This window comes from Mustela lutreola, chromosome 1 (genome assembly GCF_030435805.1).
Source record: "Mustela lutreola isolate mMusLut2 chromosome 1, mMusLut2.pri, whole genome shotgun sequence".
Classification (NCBI taxonomy): Eukaryota; Metazoa; Chordata; class Mammalia; order Carnivora; family Mustelidae; genus Mustela; species Mustela lutreola.
In genome coordinates this window covers 213,967,890-213,992,907 of record NC_081290.1, presented here as the reverse complement: position 1 = coordinate 213,992,907, position 25,018 = coordinate 213,967,890, and the positions used below count along the sequence as shown (strand labels likewise).

General features: G+C 43.3%; 1 protein-coding gene across 3 annotated transcripts in view; it reads left to right on the top strand.

The window, feature by feature from the left end:
* Nucleotides 1–25,018, top strand: part of FAT3 (FAT atypical cadherin 3) — a 662,765-nt gene that overhangs the window by 524,343 nt on the left and 113,404 nt on the right. For all 3 annotated transcript variants that reach the window (XM_059186764.1, XM_059186755.1, XM_059186746.1), the window contains exons 5-7: nucleotides 12,435–12,749; nucleotides 15,115–15,325; nucleotides 24,196–24,335. In XM_059186764.1, the coding sequence (XP_059042747.1) occupies nucleotides 12,435–12,749; nucleotides 15,115–15,325; nucleotides 24,196–24,335 (666 nt within the window). The remainder of the gene's footprint in view (nucleotides 1–12,434; nucleotides 12,750–15,114; nucleotides 15,326–24,195; nucleotides 24,336–25,018) is intronic.

The following is a 25,018-nucleotide window of genomic DNA, read 5'->3' as shown; positions in this document are numbered from 1 at the left end:
GATCTCAGGGTCCTGGGATTGAGCTTGCTTCTCCTGCTCCCTCTGCTGTTTCCCCTGCGCTCTCTCTCTCTCTCTCTCTCTCTCTTTCTCTCAGATAAATAAGTAAAATCTTAAGAGGAAGAACTTCAGGTAAAGACTGGGTAAAAACTAGAAGCTGAGAGTAGCAGTAACAGGCTGTATCAATACTAAAGAATCTCACATGTTAATCCTGAAGAGTGTGGGCTTTGTCTTGTTAAGTCAGCACTTCCCAAAGTACCTTCCTTGAAATATCAAGTCTAAAGGATGTTAATAAGCATCGCTCAACGAAAGGATCTTATTGTCACATAAGCCTGGGACACAGAGATTTAAACAAAATTAAACCAGCCTCTTTGCTTTCGTTTCACTCAGAAAGCTCTACCTACAGTGTTCTTCAGGCTTCTGGAATCCTGGACCCTCTCTTTTTAAGGCAAGCTCATTGCAGGACCGATGTTCTCCATGACACATTTTATTAGATTTGCTTTAAGCAGTGGGCAGTCCCTGAAGTCCTCTCAGCAGGGGACCGACATCATCTGAATTTCTTGCTAGAAGAGTCTCCAGTCTTCTAAAGAATGGACTGAGATAAGGCAAAACTAGAGGCAGGGCAACCAGGCTGAAGACTGGCACAAGATGATTTAGGGAGGAGATAATGAGAGCCTGACCCCAAGAAGGGAGAAGAAAGAACTGAGAGATACAACTGACCCTTCAGAGGTAGAATTGTCAGGGCTGCTATTAGAATGACACAGGTGGTGCCCTGCTCAGAGACACTTGGCCAAGGCGGTCACGGATCACCACCAAAGCCCACTCACACTTTGTTTCTAAGTCCTGCATCCTGGTGCAAAGCCGCCCCCCATCTTCACCTATTTCTGATTCACCCCTGGCAATGTCCCTCGTTAATGACTGATGAGATATGGGAGGAGGGCCAGAGAAGTGTTCCAGATGACTCATATTTGTTGTCTAGGTGACTGTAGGGCTAAAGATGCCTTAAGTTGTTTTTCTTTTCTTTTTCTTTCTTTTTTTTTTTTTTTTTGGAAAGTTCTTTAGATTTTTTTTTTTTAATTTTTTTATTTTTTATAAACATATATTTTTATCCCCAGGGGTACAGGTCTGTGAATCACCAGGTTTACACACTTCACAGCACTCTAGATTTTTAAAAAATCATAATGCCTGAAATCCTCATACCCGGAGTAGGAATGACGTATGTTCAACTCCCCTTGCTCTGGTCTCTGCCAAGAGCTACAGTTTTATCTCTGAAACATATCAAAACATACATCCTATCCATACAGAAAGATTTTTACCAAGACCTTGAACCAAGGGTTACAAGCTCAAATGTCGGCAGAGCCCACTCTGGCATCGTAAGTGAGTGAGGGATAGCAGCAGAGTGTTTGCATATGAAGCTTACAGGAACGTACTTCGCTTACGAAAGAAATGTGCTCTCTTCCATTTGTCTTTGAATATGCAGAATTCTCCATCTATCCTTTATAACCATTTTTGATAAGAATATGGGCAGTGAGAAGTATTTCTGCATTCGAAGAAAAATTTCTGCACGATGTTGTTGAATGATATTGACGTGGCTGAAACATCAGGAACAGAGGAGAGAGATGATGGGCTGGTCCTTCTGAGTTTTCAGGAGAAGCTGAGAATTGGAATTTTTATATGAAACCTCTCTAGTTATGAATGTTGGCAGAAATTTTTGTACTACCCTCCATGGGCCTAGGAAAATTCTATCTCTGGGCCACCAATTTCTTCATGACTTTTACAGTAGTCTATATGTGCTTTCATACATATCCTTGGGCCTAATTTTTTTTTAAGTAGATTGATTTAAAATTCGTATTTTTAGGTAGATAAAGTTTGTTAAAGGACCTGCTGAGTTGTCATACAAACCCATGCTGAATTACCAAGCGAGAGGAGCAAAGCTTTCTCCTGAGCTAGTAATGAGAACAATGTCTTTATTTATTTATTTATTTATTTTGCATTAAGTCTTGATTGTGGGAAGAAAGACCAAAAATCTGGTGTCTGGTGTAAGTGTTAGCATTGAAATCCAAAAAAACATCATCAGTGGAGCTAAAGGCGCGAGAGTCTGCAGGATAGAAGTAACATAAAGTGTGAGGTCCGGTGCTGGGAAGTAGGGAGGCTACCAATATACACTTCACACGGTAATTCATACCTGGTGGATTCGGTTTCACAGAGAAGGGGATGTGGAATAGTATACGGACGAAGGCCTTAATGTCGGGGGAATTACGAAATGGTATCGGGGATTGAGTCCTGGGGCTAATATGATGTCACATCTTAGTTCGTAGCAGAACTTTCTTAACGGCCCACATGTGGGCACATAGATTGGACCCATCTGTTTGAAAGGGGGAGTTAGCACATGTGTGGTAATCACCATCATTCTAAAGAAACTTGGAGGAGGTGTTTAGTTCCTGCTGATCGGGAAGATTAGAATCAAGCAAGTTTTATGAATAGAAAATGATGAGCAGATGAGCCTGGAAGGAAATGGAAATGTGATGAGATTAGTAGCTGATGTGTACCTCTCTGCAGGGAAAAAAAGCTTTAAGAGATGTCAGGCTGGGAAATACTTTATTTCCTGAAGTGCCAAGAAAAGATTTGGACAAAGCTTTATAATCTTAGCAGCCACTGCCAAAGCGAATTGGTCAAGGATCTTTCTAAAAAAGCAGCCATTTAGAAATCGCTGGGTCTAAACATGGCAGTGAAAAGGTACCTTCATTGTCCTGAGATGCAAGGTTCCCACATGCATCCAACCAACAAATGTTTTTTGAGGACCCACTGTGTGCTAGTGTGGGCCAGCCCCTGGAATGGCTCACAGACTTATGGGAACCCACACCCTGCAGAAGACAGGCCACAAGTGCTCACAAGGGGTCTCTGGGTGGATCGTGAGCAGATTTGTCCTGGGGGCCCCCCAATAATGTGACATCTTGGGACAAAGAGAGAGCGTGCAAAAATGAACAGCATGATTCAGTGACCCCAAGACCTAGGTTCCAGGGATCAGGATGCCCCTCTGGTTTGTGCTTTTAACTTTTCAGAGCAAACTTTCTAGAAAATAGTTTAGAGTAAACTCTCATCAGATTAACATCATCTGATCCCTGAAAGATTGCTAACCCGACCCCTCAGTGAATAGATTTTCTCGTTTCCATGCCTTTGTAACCAGCCTTCCTTATGTGAAAGGGAACACGCCCCATTCTCTTCAGAAAGCTGCCTGGTGCCTCCTAGAAAGCTGCCTGGTGCCTCCTAGATTCACCTCTTCGCAGGACGCTACCTGCGTGCCTGCCCTTCCTACATCCTTCCTCCCTATCTTTTCTTACCTCCCTCACTCTGTACTTTTTCTCTCCTTTCCTGCGTCCTTCCTCTCATCTCTTCCTTCTTCCCTTGTTTCCTTTTTTTCCTCATTCCCTCCTTTTCCTTATTTCAAAGGAAGACTTTTCCCGTAAAAAACAAACCATTCCACGAAGATATTCAACTGAATACACCTCCTGAAGTACCTGACTTACTGGAAACTGGAAAGCGCAGGGACACGAATCTTCCACAGTCCAGAGAACATGTCCCTCAGCTGTACCTAGGCAGGATGGTGAGTGACTAGAGCGCCTCCAGATGATTTCTTAATGCCAACTGATAGGTCAAGTCAGAGAAATCACATGTAATAAAACCGAGGGCAGGTGGTATAAAACGGGCTTTTTATTTCTTTCCCTCAAAGGAAAATATGGGAGATAGTACAGGTTAATTTTAGCTCAATCATTTTTACCTTTCAGAAGGTTTATCTTCAAGAGCTGTTCCTCCTTCAAGACCTACCCTTAATTTAGTGTTTGTACATAGTTTCCTCTCCAGAAATGGAAGGAAACACTTGTCTTCCCAACAGTGTAGTCATCTGAGCCCACTAGCAGACAGGTCTGGATTCTGACCCCCACATGACTACTCAGTGCCGTGGTATACTTGAAGGAGGTCATTTCTCTGTTTCTCCCCTGGTAGGGAGGAGATAAAGCTGTTTTCAACTTCTCTACTTTCTTGAGAAGATTAAGTTTTTAATGTTTGGGAAACATTTTGAAGACGAAAGTAAACAGAGCCTCTCCTCTAAACACATCTCTTCTTTTTTAAAAGCATGTAGCATTTTGAAAAATACCGAAATTAAAACCTCTGCAATATTGAAATCACACAGCTGAGAAGTTATGAACACGAGGCATCACTTGAAGCTCAAAAGGCAGCTTGGAATTCTGGAGCCAATGTCTTGGAAAAATTAAGGTTATTGCCAGTAATACGATGTTGGTCTAAGAAGCTCATCTGTCTAGACCTGTTTCCTCATCTGTAAAGCGGGCGGAATGAACCAGAATGATGTCTAAACTCCCACTTACTTGTGAGTTCTCTTAGTGTCTAGTGACTCTGTGCTTTGCTGGGTGTAAGGGTAAGGAAAGCCAGTTTCTTTGCTCTGAGGCTCTTCAGTGCATATGAGAATGTTATAGGGAAAAGAAAATACTCAATAGTGGGTCCCCTTCCATCTGTTTGCCTACCCTTGATGATCAAGAATAGAGACATAGAGGGTAAGAGCATTGCTATCCACAACTGGTCTTGAGAGAAAAGCGTGAAAATAGATAGGCATCCTCACTGGAATTAATTGTAACAGCCGTAGCATCCAAAGTCCTTTGCATAAAGAATGTGTCCTTTGCACCCAGTGACCGCCCTAGGCATACTGCTTTAAAATGTCATCAGAGCCAAGAGAAGGGTAACATTATTAGTAATTGATTACAGGCTTCATAACCTTTGTCCCATTATGGTGCACAAAGAAGATGATAATATTTGTACAAGACTGCCAGGTAAAGAGAAAGGCTAACCCCAGCCAGAGATGACCAGCCCCGGGGATCCAGCTCTGTAAGGTCACACTCATCTACCCAAGAGTTAAGAAGTTCAGTGTCACAGGATATCTGAAACCTACTTGTCACGTGGTTGGAAGCTCTGCCTTGGTCTAAATGGCTTTATCTTTAGATTTCTTCCTCACACCAATCTATGAGCTAGTTCCTGAGACTTTTCATAATGAGATGGAGGAGAGAAACATAAATCCCCTTTGAGCTTTGTCTTCTGCCTTAGAAGAATTTCAGGGGCAAAAAATAGCTCCTAGAAATCAGGAGACTCAGCATAAGGACGCAAAGTACTCGGGAAGAAGGGGTATTGCCAGGACGGGGAGAAAGTATGTGGCAGCGACGTGTGAACGTAGAGATACTTGGTATTTGGGGCGTGATCAGCCTAGACTGTGGGCAGATGGACTGGTAGGATAAGGGCTCTGTTTCGGGACTGCTGACGCCACCTGCACTGCAAAGAGGAAACCGTTGATGTCTTGCTAGGATGTGCTGAGGCCATTGGAAGGATGGATTGGAACACATTCAGAGGCAGGAGTGTAGCCACACCCGCGAGTTGGTGTAAGCATTTAGGGGACAGGCAGCAGAGGGTCGTGGTTGGGGGCACAGACCCTGGACTGGGTGGAATCTATTCTACTTCACCTTTCCCTGCCTGTCTATAACCTGTAGTTCGGGGATCATCCCCCCACCTTCCTTCCCCCGGGGCATGAGGACAAATGGGTTAGTGTCTGTAAGCACTTGGAAGAGTCCTGCCCAGAGGAACATCACTGAGTGCAGGATAAATAAGAGGTAACAGAGAAGCTGAAGCCCTCCCCTCCCCCTCCCCTCCTGCCTGGGCTCCTTTATCAGGGAGGAGGGGAGAGCAGATTTTGAGCGGGAACTGAGGGCTCAGAACTGTAGGAAAATAGCAGGAGACAGAACTGCGCTGAAGAAGTTTGCGTCTCAAGTCAGACAACCGAAGGAAGTCGCAGCTGCCGCCCAAGACCTGGTGGCAGTTTTTCAGCAGTTGAGAACAGGAAAGGTGCCAAAAGACCAAGGCCCGTCCAAGATGGTCCCAGTTTTCAAAGGAGGGAAAAGCTGGATTCTAGAAGCAGGGCTCCGAGCTCGGTGTTGATCTGGAGCCATGTTTGGAGAGGGAGTTTCAAACAGATGGTTAACAGATGCTTCTCCGGAGACTCTGCAGGGTGGGGAAAAGAGCATGAGCTGTGACGCCAAACTGACTTGGGTGCGAACCTGTGTTTTGTCACTTACTGGCTGAGTGGCCTTGCAAAAATTCCTCACTTAACTTCTGAGCCCCACTGTCTTACTAGCTGTAGAATCCAAGCGGCGATGTCTACCAGGTTCCTGTAAAAAGTAGGGACAACGTAAATCACCACGCAAAGGACTGAGCAAAGCAGGCATGCTGTTAAGTGAGAGCCCTGTAACCAAAGACGCGGCAGAACATAAGGTTTACAACAGAGCTCAGCAAATTCTTTATGTAGAGAGCCAAATGGTAACTATAGCATCTATTCTGGCTTTGGGACCCACAGTGTCTCTGCCTCAACCTTTGGACTCTTGTATTTATAGCAGGAGAGCAGCTCCAGGTTACATGTTAATGAGTGTGTGGCTGTATCCCAATAAAACTTTATTTATACAAACAGGCAGCCAGGTTTTGGCCTCGGGGCTATAGTTTGCCAATTCCCTGGTTTAGAACTGAACTGCCAGGGTTAAAACAATCTCTTCCACTTAAGAGCACTGTGACCCAGGACAAGTTCTTAAATTAAAGTTCTTTATCAAATAGGTGTAATCTATCTCATGAGACTGTTTGAACAATCAAAGGAATGAAAGGAAATAATGAAAGGAACCCAGCCATCGTGTTGCAAGGAAGCATAGGCTCAGCCCCAGCTGTGGTCCCAGCAGTGGCTAGTGTCAACCAATAGACATGTCCAGTGACCTACAGACCCAGCTCCCTGGGACTGCAGTTGCTTATGAAAGACCCCAAGTAAGAACATCCCCGTTCAGCCCTAGAAGCCACGAGAGATAAATAAATTATTATGGGTTAGTTAAGCCCCTGAGTTTTGGGTTACACAGCAGCAGATTATCAAGACAAGGTGCAAGAGAAATTTGACTTTTTCTGTATAGTTACAAAAGGTAAACCTGGTCTTTGGGAAGCGACAGGCAGTCTGGACTAATGACAGGCAGCTAGATTCAGGTTCAGTATTAGAAAGAGCTTTGGGAACAATGAACCTGTCAAACAACCAATAGACCGCTTCCTAAGGCAGTGAGTGTGTCTTATTGAAAGCATGTAAACTGAGGCCAGTTCATGGTCTCAGAATATTATAGAAGGTCCAGAATATTATAGAAGATTTGGGGCATGCAAGAAAGGTGAATTTAGTATGAATCCAGAATTTTTGTTGGGTGGTTTGTTGGTTGGTGTTATCTCCCAATTTCCCTCGAAAAGTTAAACTGCCGTGTAACTACATGGCACTGGATGAAAACTTCATTTGTTGAATGAATATTTGTTGAATACTTGAGTGCCAGGAATTCATGGGTGAACAAAATAGACGAATGCCAATGCACATGGAGCTCATATTCTAATAAAGGAAGACATTCAATAAATATGATTGTGAGTTAAATATATGTCTGATAATGAGAAAATGTCAAGGATAAGATCCAAAGTATAGGAAGAAGGATATGTGATCCCTGAAGAGAGGTTTACAATGCCAAGTGTAACGGCCTGGAAATAGCCATTTATGATTAATTAATAGTTAAGGAGAATGTCAGAATTGGACTTTCCATTTTAGAAATATTTAATATATTTTCAGATACTTTCAATAATCCCCAGGGACAAGGTAGTGGACAAGACCCAAGGTCTCCACACTCAGACAGCATCCATACTTCTATTCTACTGTAGGGAAAGAGACCATAAATACAAAAACATCAGGAAATTTCAGTGAGTAAGAAGCGTGGCTTTCACCAGCTGCCTTGAATCCAGAATTCTCCATGTCCATCCATGTTTGGTCTTATAAAGCTTTTGCATCTTCCAGAGATAGACATATAAACATGTTCCTCTTTGTGGTTTTATCGTTATAATCCACTGGGGTGTGTTGATTTCCTCTGGTTCTACCTGATAATCACAGACCCCAAGGACACCACAGGAAAATGAAATGGACTGGACTGTACTTTCAGTGGAACTGCTTGCGTTGTGGTTCCTTTTGTTAGGTGCTCGCTGTAACCACCTAAAGAAATGAGTCTTTCAGGCTTTGATTAATTGCCAAACCACTGATTATTGATCATTGATGAGAACAGAAAATCCAGGTTAGGATGGCTTGGTATTCCCCTGTTGCATTGTGGCAGAGAAAGAGGGGAGAGTTTTCTAAACAATAGAATTCATTGTTAATGAAAAATGGCTCAGTGGAGAGATGGTGGGGACTTATGTTAGTTTTGCTTTGGTCCCCGGTGCTGCTACTCCTTTTCCACAGAGACTGATTCCAGCTAGTGGGCTGAGCCCTAAGGCAACACGGAAAAATAAAGTCTAAAAAGCTGATGGAATCATTGATGATTGATATTCCAGGTACAAACAGAGCTGGACACATGAGTGGGTCTAGAGAAATAAAAAATGGAAATGAAGACTCTGAGGTCAGAAATGACGTAGTCATTGAGCAAGCATTTACTGAGAGTACACTAGGTTACAGCAAGGATGAAAAAGTCAAGGTCCCTGCCTCTGAGCCTGTTGAAAGAGCCAAAACACATGAATAGATCACTTCAGTAGATTGTAGATAAGTGTCTGCAATGACCAGCACAGTTTGAGAAGTGGCTAGAAATCACTATGAGTAATCATGGGATTGGTGATGTGCTCGTGATGTCCGGTGGGTATGAAAGTTGTACTAGCTCTGTCTAACCCCCATTCCTAGATTCATAAAGCAAGAAACACTTAGGGATTGTATGTTATCCATCTCTTCATTGTTTTTACAGATGAAGAAACAGAGACTTTTCAGTGTCTGAATGTTTCCTCCACTTATTATCATAAGGAAGAGTTTTAGATAAATTAATTCTTAATTTCATTTAACAACATTTATTTGACGTGGGGCTGCATAGGGTACCAGAACATAACAATGAATAAGAGACAATCCCTGACCTAGGGTTGTTCTGGAAGGTTTGAGTGGAGACTGACAAGCGTACAGACACTGGAAAACACAGATGATAATTACTATGTCCTGGAGTTATGCACACAGTGGAGTGGGAACATGGTGAGGGTGCCTCCATCTGTCCGCCAGAGGCAGGATTGACTTCGGAGAAGGAGTGTTGGAACTGAAGCTTCTAGAATGAGTCACGCATATTCCCAAGAGAAGGCATTCCGTGCAGACAGTCAGCTGTACAGAGGAATGGGGATGTTAAGAACATGACATACTCAGAACCTCCCAGGCTCACAGTGTAACCGGGCACAGAGGCTGGAAAGGGATGGATAAGGCACAGTAATAAGTAAGTCTGGCCAGATCCTTGTCTTCAAGGAGCCCCGGAAGGGTGTCATCCAAGGTCAGTGACATGATCAGATTTTTAAGGAAGAAATAACTTTACAACAAAGATGAAGGTTGGAGACAGGGAGACCAGGAGGCTACTGCAGCAGTCCAAGCAGGGTGCACAACAGGTCTATTCTGCGGCAGTGTGTCAGAAAATGTGCACCTGCTGGCCTCCCAAGCTCAGCTGGATGTGGAGAGCAAGAACAGGACTCTAGAAAGGACTCTCGGTGGATGCCCGGGGTTCTGGGACAAACGAGCGTGGAAGTAGGTGGGGGGTGTCCTTCACAGAGAAGCAAAACAGGAGAGGGGGGAGGTTTGAAGGTAATGCTTTCAGTCTGTAACATGAGAGGTCCAGAGAATAGATTGCTGGCATATAGTTGGACATACTGGTCAGCTATGGAGAATAAGCCTCCGGCACAGGCACAGGCACACACATTGAAGAAGGATCAGCTACAGCGGGTGCTGGAAGCCATGGATAAGACGGAGGAGCTCCAGGCCAGAAGGCTGGAAAGGCAGCTGGGCTCTGTTGTAAAAAGGGCCTCGAATGGTCTCTGCCAGTTTTATAAGGCGAGTCTGCTTTGGCTGAAGAGGTTGCCCAAGTAAGACCAGAGTTAGAGTCTGATTCAGTAAATAAGCCTTTGTGGCGCACGTTCGACCTGCGTGGCTTGACGCAGGAGTGAGAGCAGCGAGCAGACCAGGCAAAGTCTGTTTTGCCCGTACACAGCTTATCAGCCCAGACGAAGAAGATTGTATTTATTTACTTTCCAAAAGAGCGCGACGAAAGAAAAGTATAGGGTAATGTAAAGCGTACGCTTCAGGAAGGGATGCGAGGGGGGCAGGAGGATGGCGCTTGGTCTGTGGGCTCAGAGAAGGCACCCCTGAAGAAATGACATTTCAGCTGGACCTCGGGGATGAGGAGGCAAGACGGAGGGGAAGGGACGGGAAGAGCACTCCAGCAAGAGAGGGCGGGGTGTGCAAAAGCCCTAGAGGGAAGAGCTGTTGCTCCCTGGAGGACCCAAGGATGCCTTTGTGGACTGAGAGAGTAAGACAGCGGGGTGCTTGAGGTGAGACGGGGTTGTGGGGACCCACCTTTCCCTGCTAAGCAGACATCTGGAACACCTGGGTGTATAAATCCAGCTCTACCCCAAAAGAAAGCATTCTTTAAAAGTATTTTAGGTACTTGTTATAGAAAGAGAGAGTGAGAGACAGAGCACAAGGGGAGTGAGGGGCAGAGAGAGAAGCAGACTCGATCTGAGGCTCGATCTGGGCCTCAATCCCGGGACTCTGAGATAATAACCAGCGCCGAAGCAGATTCTTAACCGACTGAGCCACCCAGGCGCCCCCAAAAGAAACCATTTTTACAGCAGCAGGATCCTTGAGTGAGTGGTGAACTGCAGGCAGGAGGGCCTCTGCTTTCCTTGGCAGCCACGTGGCCCTGAACCAGCCCCAGGGCCCCGTCTCGAGCCCACTGCAGGGGATTTCTTGAGACGCTATGAGGAGGTGATTTTGTGCACAGTGAAGACCGCAAGAGCTGTCTGGCGTCGGAAGGAGGCTGTTCAAGGAGGAAAGAGAGGCAGGGAAGTGGAGCGGCCAAGAAATCAATGTGTTTTGGTCAACACGGCTCACCTGGGAGTGTAACATTTAGAGCTCAGCGTGTCCGGGAAAATCTCAGGAGTCAAAATCCAGCGCTGGCACATAGTGGTCCCAACGTGATCTTTTGTGAAACATAACAAACCAATTGGGAAAATAACTTTAGAAGGAAACTTGATTGATTTCTCAAAGAAAGCAAGAACTCCTATGAAAATTTATCTTAAGTCTATTAAAGCCATTCTCCTAGGCGGCTTGCAAGAGAAACTGAACTACACTGCAGTTCCATTTTGCAAAAAGCCTTTAATTTGTTTTTGCACGTTTCTGGCCTTTGTTTCCATTATTCCTGTCAGGTTGCTTTATTAGGTGAAAAACTGGATGACCAGGTGCTGTAATTTACTGCTGTTTTTCTCCTTTTGGTGCCGAGTACGTCTTCATGTTCCTTCCAGCCTCCAAATATGTATTTTGTAGGAATAAGCTGTCTTATTCTAGGTAATGATTTAAAGAAGAAACACAGGTTCTTCCAGGTTTGTGGTCACACAGAACATTAAGATTTGCCAAAAACTTAATATCTGGCTTTGACTCTTGGTAATAAGAGGGGCCTTTGAGGCTTTGTTTACTCATCTGTCAAATAGGAACAAGTAAACCTCCACTTAGTGAAGAAGGTGTTTTGGAAAGTGAGTGATACAACGTATGCAAGAGTGCTTTATGAACAGTGTCCCCATCCCCACGTACAAGTATTTCTATGATAGTAATTATTATCACTATGACCAAGAAGAAGATGACCAAGACACCACGTCTCCTTTTCATTTCTCTCCTCTCTCTCAGTTTTCCCAGACACTCGTAAGAATAGCACCTCAGAGATGCAGAAAGAAGTGTCCATCCCCCTCAAGTTTCCCAGAGAGGAAAAGCCATTATTTTGTTACTATTAAAAAAAATGTATTATAACTGTTAAATGTACTTACGATGAGCCATCAAAATTATGAAGCATATATTTCGGTTTTCCTTTTGTATAGTGGCAGTGCAAAACTCACAAATTTTCCATGAAATTGGAAGATGGTGATATCATTGTCCAAGAATTAGAAGAAATGCCCATTGGTTAACATGTACTAATGATGATACGGTTTTTTGTGTCTGTCGAGGGTCATACTTCATGACCATAAGCTTATATAAGCTAGTACGTTTTGTAAAGTCAGTCTTATTTTCCTCTCCCTCTCCACTCCACAGCACAATGAGAACTCTGCTTTCCTCCCACCGTTTCAGCAAGGATTTCCATTACTGGATGTAGAGCAGTCCCTGCTTTTACAGATGAACTATGAAAAGTTATACATTGACTATGAGCGACAGGAATAAGAAAAGTTGAGCTGCCCTAAGGCACAGAAGAGGCCTTTTGTGGGCAGCCGGAGGGAGGAGTGGCAAGAAAGGGTTTTCTCCATTCTGATTGCAAAATGCTTTCTCTTTCAAAACTCAGGTGACCGTGACAGATGGCGGTTCCTCTCCAAAACAGTCCACAATTTGGGTGGTGGTTCAGGTTTTGGATGAAAATGACAATAAACCACAGTTCCCAGAGAAGGTCTACCAGATCAAGCTGCCAGAACGTGACCGGAAAAAAAGGGGAGAACCCATTTATAGGGCTTTTGCGTTTGACAGAGATGAAGGCCCCAATGCAGAAATCTCCTACAGTATCGTGGATGGGAATGATGATGGAAAGTTTTTTATTGACCCTAAAACTGGCATGGTTTCTTCCAGAAAGCAGTTTACAGCAGGGAGTTATGACATCCTAACGGTAAGATCTTTCTGAACCTCAGTAATATTCATGGGAAGGGGGGACTTTCTTTCTTCCTCATGTATATGCATTTGAGTAATAAATCTTTAGAGTGATAAGTACAGCCACATGGCTGTGGAAGGCTACTACTTTCTCCTTCAGTGAAATTTTTAAATAATGAGACCATTTCCTTCGGTTGTGTCCTATCAGCAAACCTCCTCCATCTCCAGTACACAGCCTGCCCCGTCACATACTCAGCCACACTTCCTACAGCCTTAAACCATTGTAAGGTATTCAGCATAGATGAAAATTGAGGGTAGGGGAACACGAGAGTGACATGTTACACCTACCACCCAACATATCATTCACTTCCCAAAGAAAACAACTCTTGTAATCATTGACAGTGTAATAGGACATGAATTTAGCCGAGAAAATTGAGACATGAATCTTAGCTATGCTTATTCTACATAAGCTGCCAAAGTGAAAAAACTTAAGTAAGAAATGACTACATTCTTCATTGTTAGAGAATTTTTTTAAAAAATGAGCACTATCTCAAATAGAGACTTAGAATTCCTGTATCTAAAAGTACCACCTGCTCTCACCACCCCCCAACACTTTAGAAAGGTAGCATCTAGGCCAGAAAGGGGATGGATCATCCTTATGAGTGATGGGTCCTTGCCAGTGTCCCAACAGCTGTCAAGAGTCAGCTCCATCTGCCGTCCTTCTCTTAGTTTGTAGCCTTCTCTGTTGTATAGAGTCAGTCCTGTATTATTTTAAAGGATGGTCTGAGTTCCTTAATTTGTCTTTACTGTCTTATGGTCTGGACTTGGGTTTCTTTCCCTGCTCAATAACCTATCCGGAACTGTGGGCAGAGAAAAGAAGATAACAGAGAAGTGACCCTCTTTCTACCATTAGCAGCTCTGATGTAATGTGTGTTACTCTAGTTGTGTGACAATGGGAGACTTTGAAGACTGGATGGACAAACTGTAGTGGATACTGTTTGTGCCCCAGCCAGATCCCCATAGGCTGGTGCAGCTATACCCCAACTGTTGTAGAGTGTTGGCTGCTAAGTGCTCATATTTTCCCCCTTCTAGAGAGAATCATCCTTGGCTGACCTTCTTGACCCAGGAGGTTACACACTCCCATCCCAGGCCAGCAGCCCATAGCCAATGACTAAGTGGTACAAAAAGCGGACCCCTTGCCTCCAGGTGGATTCAACCCAGCAGTACAACTGAGGATTCAGAAACCCCCATGGGATCAGGCTGAGGTTAAACTTCAGCTGAGACCACACCTATGTTTACCTTCTTTCTCCTGTTCATCCTGCTTCATTCAGTACCTTTGTCCCAAGAACACTTCCACCCAAAACAATTTGTACTCAAATCCCTGTCTCAGACCCTGCTCCTAGGAAACCTGACCTAAGAAGACATAAATCCTCATAGGTCTTCTGTCCCACAGGAAATTTCTGGGGCAAAGTGGTTGTCATGATTCCATGGCATTTGGGTGCTGTGAATTGTCACTGTTTTTAAAGGCTGTAACAAGTGACCATGCACTTGTACGTGTTATTTTTAAGATGTGATATTTTAAAATCCTTTTTTTTTTTTAAATGTATTGATTTTTAAAAATTTTCTGTCCGTGGTTTTTGCTTGTTGAACTTGAACTGTCATTGAAGTCCAGGTCAACATAGCAGTTCACCCTGCACAGCTGAGTGGGCAGAACTGCTTTCTTCAGTGCTTATATAAGACCATAGGGAAGAGTCATTAAAACCCTCCTCCCCATCCCGCTGTCTCCAGGAACCCATGCTTTCACCAAAAGAGTTGTTTGCCCCTTCAGAGTTGGCCTATCTGAGGGGCTTCCAAGGCAGTGTGAGCAAAGCTGCTGCCTTTCCCACACCTATCCCCTCACCTTCCTCGGATTCTGAGTGAACACAGTGCTTTCCCCAGAATAAAGCAGAAGGAAGGAGCCGCACAACACGACCACACACATTCTCATCCACACTTAAGGATTCACGGCGCACTTCATTCCCTTTCAAGCATCACCACCAGAGGTACAAGGAATCAAATGAGCTATTCCTACTTATGTGACTATCAGTCATGCCCATAAAACACTACAAATGGTAAGTGCATCTTCTGTTTTTCAAGTTTTCCACATCTGTAAAGTTGGTTCAGATCACCTTCCAGTGAATGTGGTATGGGACCCCCCCCAACATGACTCAGTTGTGTCCCCTGATTCCTGAGCACATTCTCCCCAGACTCTGCCATCCTTTCCCTTTGCGGACACCGTGATGAGGAGGGATTCTTGGGCCCACGATGGATGAGGGACAGACCCCAATTTCCACAGGGATCTGAGCTCTAAGACCTCTTTCTATGTTCTCTCCATATGTGAGTAGATAAAGGCAGTGGACAATGGGCGCCCACAGAAATCCTCCACGGCCCGCCTCCACATTGAATGGATTAAGAAACCACCCCCTTCACCTATACCGCTGACTTTTGACGAGCCGTTTTATAACTTCACAGTCATGGAAAGCGATAGAGTCACCGAGATTGTAGGGGTGGTGTCTGTGCAGCCAGCTAACACCCCTCTGTGGTTTGACATAGTTGGTAAGTTCGAGTCCTCCAGAGCAGTAATGGGCAATGTAATCACGGACTGGAGTAACTAGCCAAAAAAAATGCAAAAAATACCAAGATATACAAAAAATACAAAAATAAAAAAACAACCCACTAACAATTAGTGCTAAGATGAAAAGATGTATAGTGCTGGAATGCAAAAGAGCCAGTAAAATGAATAATCGACCTGTGCTTTCGTTCCAACTCTGTAGCTAAGCTGAACAGAAAGTGCTCTTTGGCTGGATTTTCCATAGTATGTTATTTACTGCAATCTTAATGTCTTTCTGTGTGTCATTTAAATTCTATTGTCACACTTGGCTAATCTCATTTCTAAATGTATTGATGGTACTAGACTTGCTGTCCTTCATTTCTCTCTTTTCTTCACCTTTTTTCTGCATTCTGTTCTTTTTTTTTTTTCTGCTCCCGACTGCCCTGCTTCAAGGTGGCAAGCATGCTCGAGAGATGTTCTATATTCTACAGACAGCTTGTGGGCAGAACTGTTCAACAGAAGGTACCCTTAGTGCACACACATTTGCTAAAATACAGCTATCCAATCTGCCTTTTACGGTTTTTTTTTTTAAAGCAAATTAAATTACATCTTTCATAACTGCCTATGACAGGCTCAAGGGCAGCCCACAGATTTCATACAATGCCTCTAACAACTATTGCATTACTCGAATCCACTGACTCCTTTGTTTGAGGTTTGATGGGGTTTGGATTTGGGGGAGGGGTGGTTTTGATTTACTTAAAAAATTATTTTTTTCTCTGCTTTTGAGGTATATGGGCTTTTGGTTGTTTTGTTTCTATCATTTGGTAGGTTGGGTTATGTGATGGGGCCTCTTCCAATTGGAAAAAAGAATTAAAATTTTTCCCAACACCTCTATTTTGCAGCAGTAGTGCCATTCATAGACCTAAAAGCTCCACCAAGAGGGTCCCTGGCTGCTGTCCACAAAAGGAAAGGCAGGAAATGGAACCTAGATATATAGCCAGTGAGCGCTTCCTACGAGAACGGAATAGAGAAAGCAGATGGAAGCGTGCAGAACAGACCGTGGGAGCCAACCTTTACATTCCTTGAAAGCAAGCAAGCAAGCACAGCAGGCTGCAAAAGGAGAGGGCAAAGGAGCACCCCTGTCCCCCCACACACAGGCAAGGAGAGGCAGGGCAGGGCAAATAAGTGCCAAGGACCAGGAACCAGAATGGGCCAGAGCTCATAGGAGACAGCAGGGAGAGGATGCCGACCCCGGACTGGACTCCGGGTCGAGCTGGAGCTGACTTCCCACGCTTCTTTGTGGGAGACCAGAAATCCAGAGACCTGGTCTGGGGGAATCATTTCCCTCCACATGTCCCTGCCTGGATGGGATGGGCAAGATCCTATCCCTCTTCCCAGGAATGGCTGGATCTGCAGAAAGCATTGAGAACATTCCACATCTGTTTTAATGAGGCACAGAAAAAGAATGCCCCCTGGCCTCCAATCAAACCTCCATAGAAGGTCCTTTGAACTCCCCCAGATAGGCGTGTTTTCTGCATTATTTCATTTGCTGGAATGCCGGTAGAATGTCTCTGTTTTGCTTGGTTGGCATTAAATCTACCATCCCTGTACCTGGCCATCCTCATTCCAAGCTTTCAACTCCTTCTTCATCTCCACTTAAAGCATTTGAAATGGAACCTCTTCTGATCCGTGAAAGATGTCTTTGAGTCTGTATCTTCTCAGTAGTTTTCGGTCCATTAAGTTTTTCTCTGATGCTGCTTCTTTCTTAGTGAAACAGAGAACGGCGCGCGCGCATCACCTCGTTCTCTATGCCATCCCCTTTGGTGGTTCCTTCACTGCCACTTCCAACTGGAGTCACGGGAAACGCATCTCACTTTCTCCCTGTGTCCCTGGTGCCAGGCCTCCAGGGGCATGTGCAAAAGGGATTTCTCTTAAATAGCCCAGGGGCACCTGTCGGTTATGTGTCAGACTCTTGGTTTCAGGTCAAGTCACGATCTCAGGCTTGTGGGATGGAGTCCTGCATCAGGCTCTGCACATAGCATGACATCTAGTTAAGATTCTCTTCTCCCTCTGCCCCTCTCCCCTGATGTCTGTCTGTCTCTCTCTCTCTCTCTCTCTAAAATAAATAAATAAATCTTTTAAGAAATAAGTAAATAGCCCAGAGAAGAGTGTAGTCAAAATCCAGCAGGCAGCAGGGCTCTTGGCATTGCTGTCCTTTGCTGTGGGAGGGCTTAGTGTCTCTCATTAGCCACCCGTTTATCTTCCTCCTCCCCTGACACTCCAGTTGACAAGCTCCTCTACACCCAACAGCACTGCTTCACCCCCTTGTGTGATCCACACATGCAATGTCCTGCCCCGTGACGCAGCCTGCTACCATCCCCCCTGCCCTACCTCACATGTACCCACTTCAAAAAATCCTCCAAGCACACTTTTCTCTGACATTCAGTCCCAATAGCCATTTGATCCCAGATATCCTGATCAGTTTGCAATTCCTCAGCCTTCCTGCGTGTGTGTTTGTGTGTAGTAATGCTGGTAATGCTGCATGTCACCTTACCTGCATGTTTTCACGTTAGCATTTTCAGTGCAATGGTGTCTTTTCATTTGTGTTGATCCAATCTCCATTCTTAACAGTCAAGGCCTTTGTCTCCTCATCCCTTCCTCCTGCCCATGCTTGTGTTGATTGCTTCAGGGTGAGTGGGATAAGCAGTGGTGACCCATGGAGATGCTCCAGGCAGCCAATTATTAGCCCTACTAACACCTCTTGAGACCAATCCAGAGTTAGCATGACCTTCTGCTATATTCCCAGCCTTAGCAACCATGGCACCGTGGACAAAATGAGAACTATCCCGAGAAGAGAGGGGCAGTTTATAGGTGACTAACCTCCCCGGATGGAATCCTTCAGGCTGCCCCAAATACATAGCCAGGAATCATCAAAAACATAGCACCAGTTTTCATGTTTCTCCACCTTCCTGTTTCTAAATGCCACCCTCCTCCTAATCCTCTTGGTGTCAGTTCTCTTAACAAAAACCTACAGCGTTGTCCCTCTAGTCTAGATGCTTCCATCACAGAGATTTCACTGTAGATCAGGTCACCTCTAGCTGAGCTTCTTCTGCAAACTGAAATTACTGGGCCCAGTTCCCAAACAGAACATGATTTTATTTCCATCCCCACATCCAGCCAACAATATCTTGAAACACCGATTCTGTTTCACCACAGACATTAAATCTTATCCCCAGGTGCTGTGGTGGCTCTCACGATCAATATGGTCTCCCTTCCACCAAATCCCCCTTTTTAGAATCCTTTCTAATCGAACAGAGTCTTTTTTTTTTTTTCAATCTGCTGACAATGCTTTTCCCTTCTCTAAAAATCTATTGTTTTCTTTATCATATTCAGATGTTTCCTTCTCACTTTCAGTATTTCTTGCATAGTTATCCTTGACCATCCAGACTCTACTCTCTTTTCCCTTTGGTAACTGAGTGTCTTCCTCAGCCAAGCTAACTCAGAGGGAAAAGATAGGGAACACGGCTTCCTGATGTTTAAGAAATTTGGCAATATATTATAGTGGAATATTGGCATATACCATTAGCATAGATCTAAAATGAGATCTCATATTGAAGCTGCGGTCTTGCTTAGGTAAATACTCAGCAACTCTTCCAAGACAGTCAAGACCTGGTTCCATTATACACCTAGGGCACCTAGACACCTATACAAGACATTCCAGAGCTTTCAGCATCCTGGCCGAGCACTTGAAGTTTACAGATGCCCGTAACAAACGAATTCTCATTAAGTAAGCAGATATAGTGTTTCTGCATGCTTTTCCCCCTGGGAGTGTAGTCTCCTCATTTCCATATTTCCGGATCTACCCGATTCTTGTTTAACCGCATTCCTTTTCCTCCCACCGTAATATAAATTCACAAAAACTATAGCAAGAGAGATCTCATTCCCAAGTGTGGACCCCTTTACCACAGATCAGCCAGTCACTTTCCTGTTCCTCCGAAGAGACCACTGCTTACAATATTATGTAGCGGAACCCTCTTCAGCTTCCAGAAACAGAAGCCCTACTTGTAACCCAGTAAAGAAAGCTGTAATTAAAAGGAAACACCATAAAGTTCAGCTGTTCTGTGTTTAAACAGCCCAATGCACAGCATGTTCCTTCTCTGTGTTAAAAGAGAAATGAAGGGAACAAAAATAACCCATAATCCTTTGTGGTTTTTATCACATATCTTCACACTTCTCAGGAGACTATGATTCAACTCAGCAGCTCCTTGATTTACATTCTTTTTAATGTGCAGGCAATCTGGTTCGCAGCTCATTCCACATATCTTTATCCCAATGGCAAATATTTGTATTGTAAAGACCACCATTATTATACACTTCAAACAATTCCACTTCACCCACAGTTTGATGGTGGATGCTGCCACCCACTCTTCTTGCTTTTTACTTGGTACTTCGGTTAGGAAAATGGTTTTTCTTGGGGACAGAAAGCACTTGAAATATCTTGCTTATTTTCCTTGAAAACAATTCTCTGATGGTGCAAGCTATCACATAGGTCCAGCTCTAGCCAAAGGCCTGTCCATGTTGTAGGTATATAAAGATCACCTTGGCTCATACATGGTCATAGATTCCTACAGACTTTGGGTTCTGGGCTGCTTTCATCACATGAGCTTACATCTGTCCTTCTCGAGCCTTGTCCCCAAGTGGAGCCATCCCTTAGAGTTGGATCAAGTGGGCAAGTGAAACTCTTTGGTAGCGCTAATAGCAGGTCTGGTCTCTGACAATAGACTGAGTCTTTTCTAATCAAGCAACCATGTTTCCTTATCCCAAAACTCTTACCCAGCCCTCCTGAGAGAAGCCATGTCTGTGTACCATTTCTAACACAGTTGCGTACCCATTAGAGTAGTATTTGCTCAAAGACATTCAGTGGACCTCAAATACTTCATTTCTCCTATTCTGCACTCTGTCCCTAATTTGATCCCCCAAAGCCCTCCCGTTTCTCCATAGTGACATTACAGACCATAGGAGCACATCTGAAGAGGTTTCAGCGAAATAATAAAAAGTGCCAAAAGCACCTCGTACATCAATTATTTTAAGAAAATGAATTTTAAACCAGATTCTAGAAGGATTTTCCTTCCTACCACTGTTTCCTGACCTCTACCCAGCATCTCCTGCCTTCCATGTAAATATCCTTTTCAGCCCCATATTGTGCTTGCTTCATTCCAAGACAGAAAATTATTCATGATCAAACCATAATCGGTGTTTAGCATTTTTCCTTAAGTTCGACGTACATGCCGAACTTGAATGAACAGCTTGTGAACGACTCCCTTAATTCATTGAGATTCAGCAGCTCGGTGTTTTGGAAGCCTCTCACATAACACTTCCCCCCTTGGTGACTACTAGATTTCGGTTGGTGTTTTTACAATTACACACAGAGTGGAACGGAATCATATGCTAGGGGCCGGGCCTGGAAGCTTCTCTAAAGGGGAGGCGGTAGGGTACCCGCCATTGGATCTCATTATGGAGACATGGTGACATTTTGTACCCTTCTTTAAAGAAAGGCTTGACCAGATCACAGGCCAGTGCCCTGCTGCCCAGCATAGTTAAGCGGTAACTGCTGGCTTCAAGTATTTTCACCCCTATCCCATTTTTGAAGCTTTTTAGGATATTCTGACTTGTTATGTTTAACTTGAGAATCCAAGAGAAACCCAACCCTCCTCTTCTGCTCTTCGTTTACTCTATTACACCCGTCTTGACCAAAAATGGTCACAGAGCCATGTTCCTGACATGAACTATCTGTTATGTGGGCTGTTCACAACCTCGCTTTTAACCATCTCTGCCGCACACCCCCGCAGCAACATTCAGGCTGTGACTTTTCTAATTTCCCACTTTGTTGAAGCTCAGACCAGCTCGGCGGTGTCCTCCCCTGTCCCCCACCTTTCGTTTAGCCTAACGCTGCTGCACTAGCACACTCTGGCTTTGCATGTTGTGTTACTGGCTCTGAGGAAGCACATCTTGTTGAAACAGAATGCTGCTAGCGAGAAAAGACTCCTTCCATTTGATAGTCTCACCCCAGATGAATTGGCCGTGGTTCCCCATGAAATGAAATCACCTTTCAGGCTAAAAGGGAGCCTGAGAAATGAGCCCTGGGGGAGAGATACGGAGTCGTTCATGAACTGGATGCCTAAGTGGTAGCTTATTAAATTGTGTGAGGGTTGATGGTGCACTGCTGGTCTGGATTCTGCCTCCCTTGTCAGAAATTCAATTTAAAATCAAGGGAAGATTTGGGGAGCCTCTTTTCACATGCAGTCTTGGTTTAACTCGGAGCACAAGCTCTGGAAGCAACTCTCAAAGGCTGCTCACCATATTGACGGGCTGAGAGACACTTCACAGACCCTGTCTCTCAAGCTCGCCTTGACCTGCCTTTCATTTGTCTATCTCCCACCCTTTTAGAAGTTTCTAGAGTATTGGAAACAGTAACGGGATGTGAGGGAGATACACACACATACACCCAATCACACACACACAGCAAAAGGAAGAGAGAGAACTTAAAAAAATCATATCCCTTAAAGTAGCCAAAAATGTTTTTTCATATGAAAAATGACTGATAAGAAAACACAATCTATATGCCATTTGTAAACTATGCAACTTTTATGCCACTCGGCCCGTGAAATAATTATGTCTTTCAGCACAGGGCCCTGAGGAAAATGGGCATCCCAGGCAGTGAGAGAGAGCACATAGGATTGCCCCATTTAAACAGGAACTGAAGTTGGAAATCTTGGCTTGTCTGTTCTCTGCATTTCATTTTCGTGCATCTTTAAACGGGAGCAAACCAAAGTTTTATAATTTGCATAATTTCTGTTTTGCCCTGACCTACCAATTTCCACCTTCTGAAATAAATTGACATAGCAGGATGATCTTTTTTTCCTAGATCCTAATCCTGCCCCCCCCCCCAAAAATAATGTGTTTTCATATTTAAGAAAGTAAACAACCTGGTTAGGAAAACATGCGAAAAATGATTTTAAATGTGATTTAAAATATGAAGTAGCATCCACCCAAAACAGCCCAGGAAATGGCAGTATACCCTTCCACACAGGTCTGACGTCTTTGATGTCCTTCCTTTGAAACTTTCTGTGACAAAGTTTTTTTTCAGAATGTACTAGTTGATAGCAAATGATTTTTCTTTGCTCATTAGGGTGGTAGTTCAAGGTGCTTGAAACAGCCTTACATTTTATTTCATGTAGTTTTCAACAGGAAGCACTCCCTTCGAAAGAGAAACAGTGACCTGAGGTTTGCTTCCCTGATTTCCTCCCCTTTCTCCTTCTCCTGTTCTTCAAAAGATTTTTTTTTTTTTTTGGAGTTAACATTAAGTGCTCCTCAGTAAATCAATTAAAGATATTAATTGGAAGATGAGTCTCTTTTTAGATGAAATTTTTGAAAAATATATCATCTCCAAGTAATTCTGTGGTCCCCCTGTATCTCCATAACTTTAATTAAATGTCAAGGGCAATTATGTTCCCTCTAGCAATTAAATAATCTTAAGTGTATATGACAGCTGCAAGCAATAAGTATTTGAAATATATACCACTGGTGTTTTTTTTTTTTTTTTTTAAGAAAACCATATGATTTATTTTGTGTCACCGTACATCCCATTCTACTAATTCAGGTTAAATTCTCCTTTCTCTGAAGTCAGTCATTCACTCATTTGTAATTGTAGTATCATAGAAATTGTATATGGTATTTTTCATTGATCCACAAAATGAAATGCAGAGTATGGTGAACATAAGAGAAGCCAAGATTTCTTTCCTAAATTATGAAATTCAGTGAAAGCATTGCCCTCTGTGCTGTAGCTAAATAAAATTACTATCCAAGAACAAAATTAATTGACATCATGAAATTTCAGACTAAAATAAATAGAACTTGTGAACATGTACTGATATTTAATTAAAGTCAGTCCAGCATTTATACCATTATCTTTTCTCCTCCTTAAAAAGAGAAAAAAATCATTTTGGGAAAGATCATAAACCACATTTTAGTTCACAGAGATGGAAACAGCTACAGTAATTTCAAAATAGCCTGTGTTGTCTTTGCACATTGTTCACAGATTGTGGGCTGTACTTGGTCCGACAGACTGGAGAGGAAAGTTTTTTAAACTTTTGTACTGATTGCTTTATGAGTGATATCACATAAACTGAGGTATTCTTCTACTTCCTTCCAGATTTCATTTTATAAATCTCCCATAAACTTGCTACTTATGGGGGACAAAAATAATTCACACTGTCAAAATGGCCAAAAAAAATTTCTATAAACACCCCAACTTGCAGATACAAAGTTTTTTACTTGAAACTCAATTTTTTGGTCCTTTTTCTTATTTTCTACTATTTATACTTTTATTTCTGACATCTACTGGAGGGAATCTGAATTCTATCAACCAAATGTTTACCATCAATCCTAGATTTAAGAATGTCTACACAGTTTTGTTAATAACTGGACTACTTATTTACTTCGAATTTAATCTATTTTAGAAAAAGCAGAAAGGTCTAGAAATTCTTAGCAGAAAAACCACAAGGGGGAGGGCCTTAAGCTTTCTAAATATTTTACTGAGTCAGGTTATGCTTTACTTCTTTACCATTAGTGCTGAGGTTTTTCTTTGCAATACATCCTTTTTTGTGACATTTGTTATGCATTGTAGAGGCTGTGTTTGGAAATACAAATTAAGTTGGAAATAAAGAGGTCCCATTTAAGATGTATAAAATTGAACCATGGGGATGCCTGTCAAAAAATATTTCTATATGAGATCTCCCTTTAAAGCTATATGCTTCAACAGATGTAATAACTTCTCAGATATGCTAATTTTGTGTTGTTTTTGTGAAATCATCAGGGGGGAATTTTGACAGCTCTTTTGACGCAGAGAAGGGTGTCGGGACCATTGTCATTGCAAAACCTTTGGATGCAGAACAGAGGTCCGTCTATAATATGAGTGTGGAAGTCACCGATGGGACAAATGTTGCTGTCACTCAGGTAAGATGTCAAATTACTAAATGGTGAGAATGCCCAACGATCTGCTAATGTCAGTGGTGCAAGTGATTAAAGAATGTATTGGAATTTGTAAATGTTGCCCATGGTTTTCTACTGTTATTAAAAAAAAAAAAAAAAAAAGCAAAAGCATAGGAGAGAACAACCTGGGAAAGGATTCTATCAATGATATTGTATAACTTAGCTGTGACTGTTCATGCATAGAAGAGTGATAAGTATTTTCTTCCTGATCATTGACTGTAGATTGCCCTCTTAGACAACAAAGTCAGCTTTCCTTGAATTTACATAGAAGAGGACATGTACATCATCTGAGTCAACACACCATTATATTCTTCACCTTTTCACTTTTCAGTCTCAGAGAGTTAGAGCTAGACACACCAAGGAGTCCAAGTTAATTCCACAAACTCAGATGAGTTATATGTTCAAGGTCACACAGACTTCATTAAGTACAAGGACTGAGATTTGGGTGCCCTGCATCCCATCTCTGGTTCTAGTCTCTGTGCCAGTGGTCCTTCATCCCAGCTGCTCAGTGGAATCCCCTGGTCGTGGAACATAGGGTATTAAAACGAGTGAAGCCTGGGCCCCACCTGCAGAGATCCTATAGGATTCTAACTAACAAGCAGCCAGGGGTGAGGACCACTGCTCGGACTTTGGCATGTGAGTGTTGA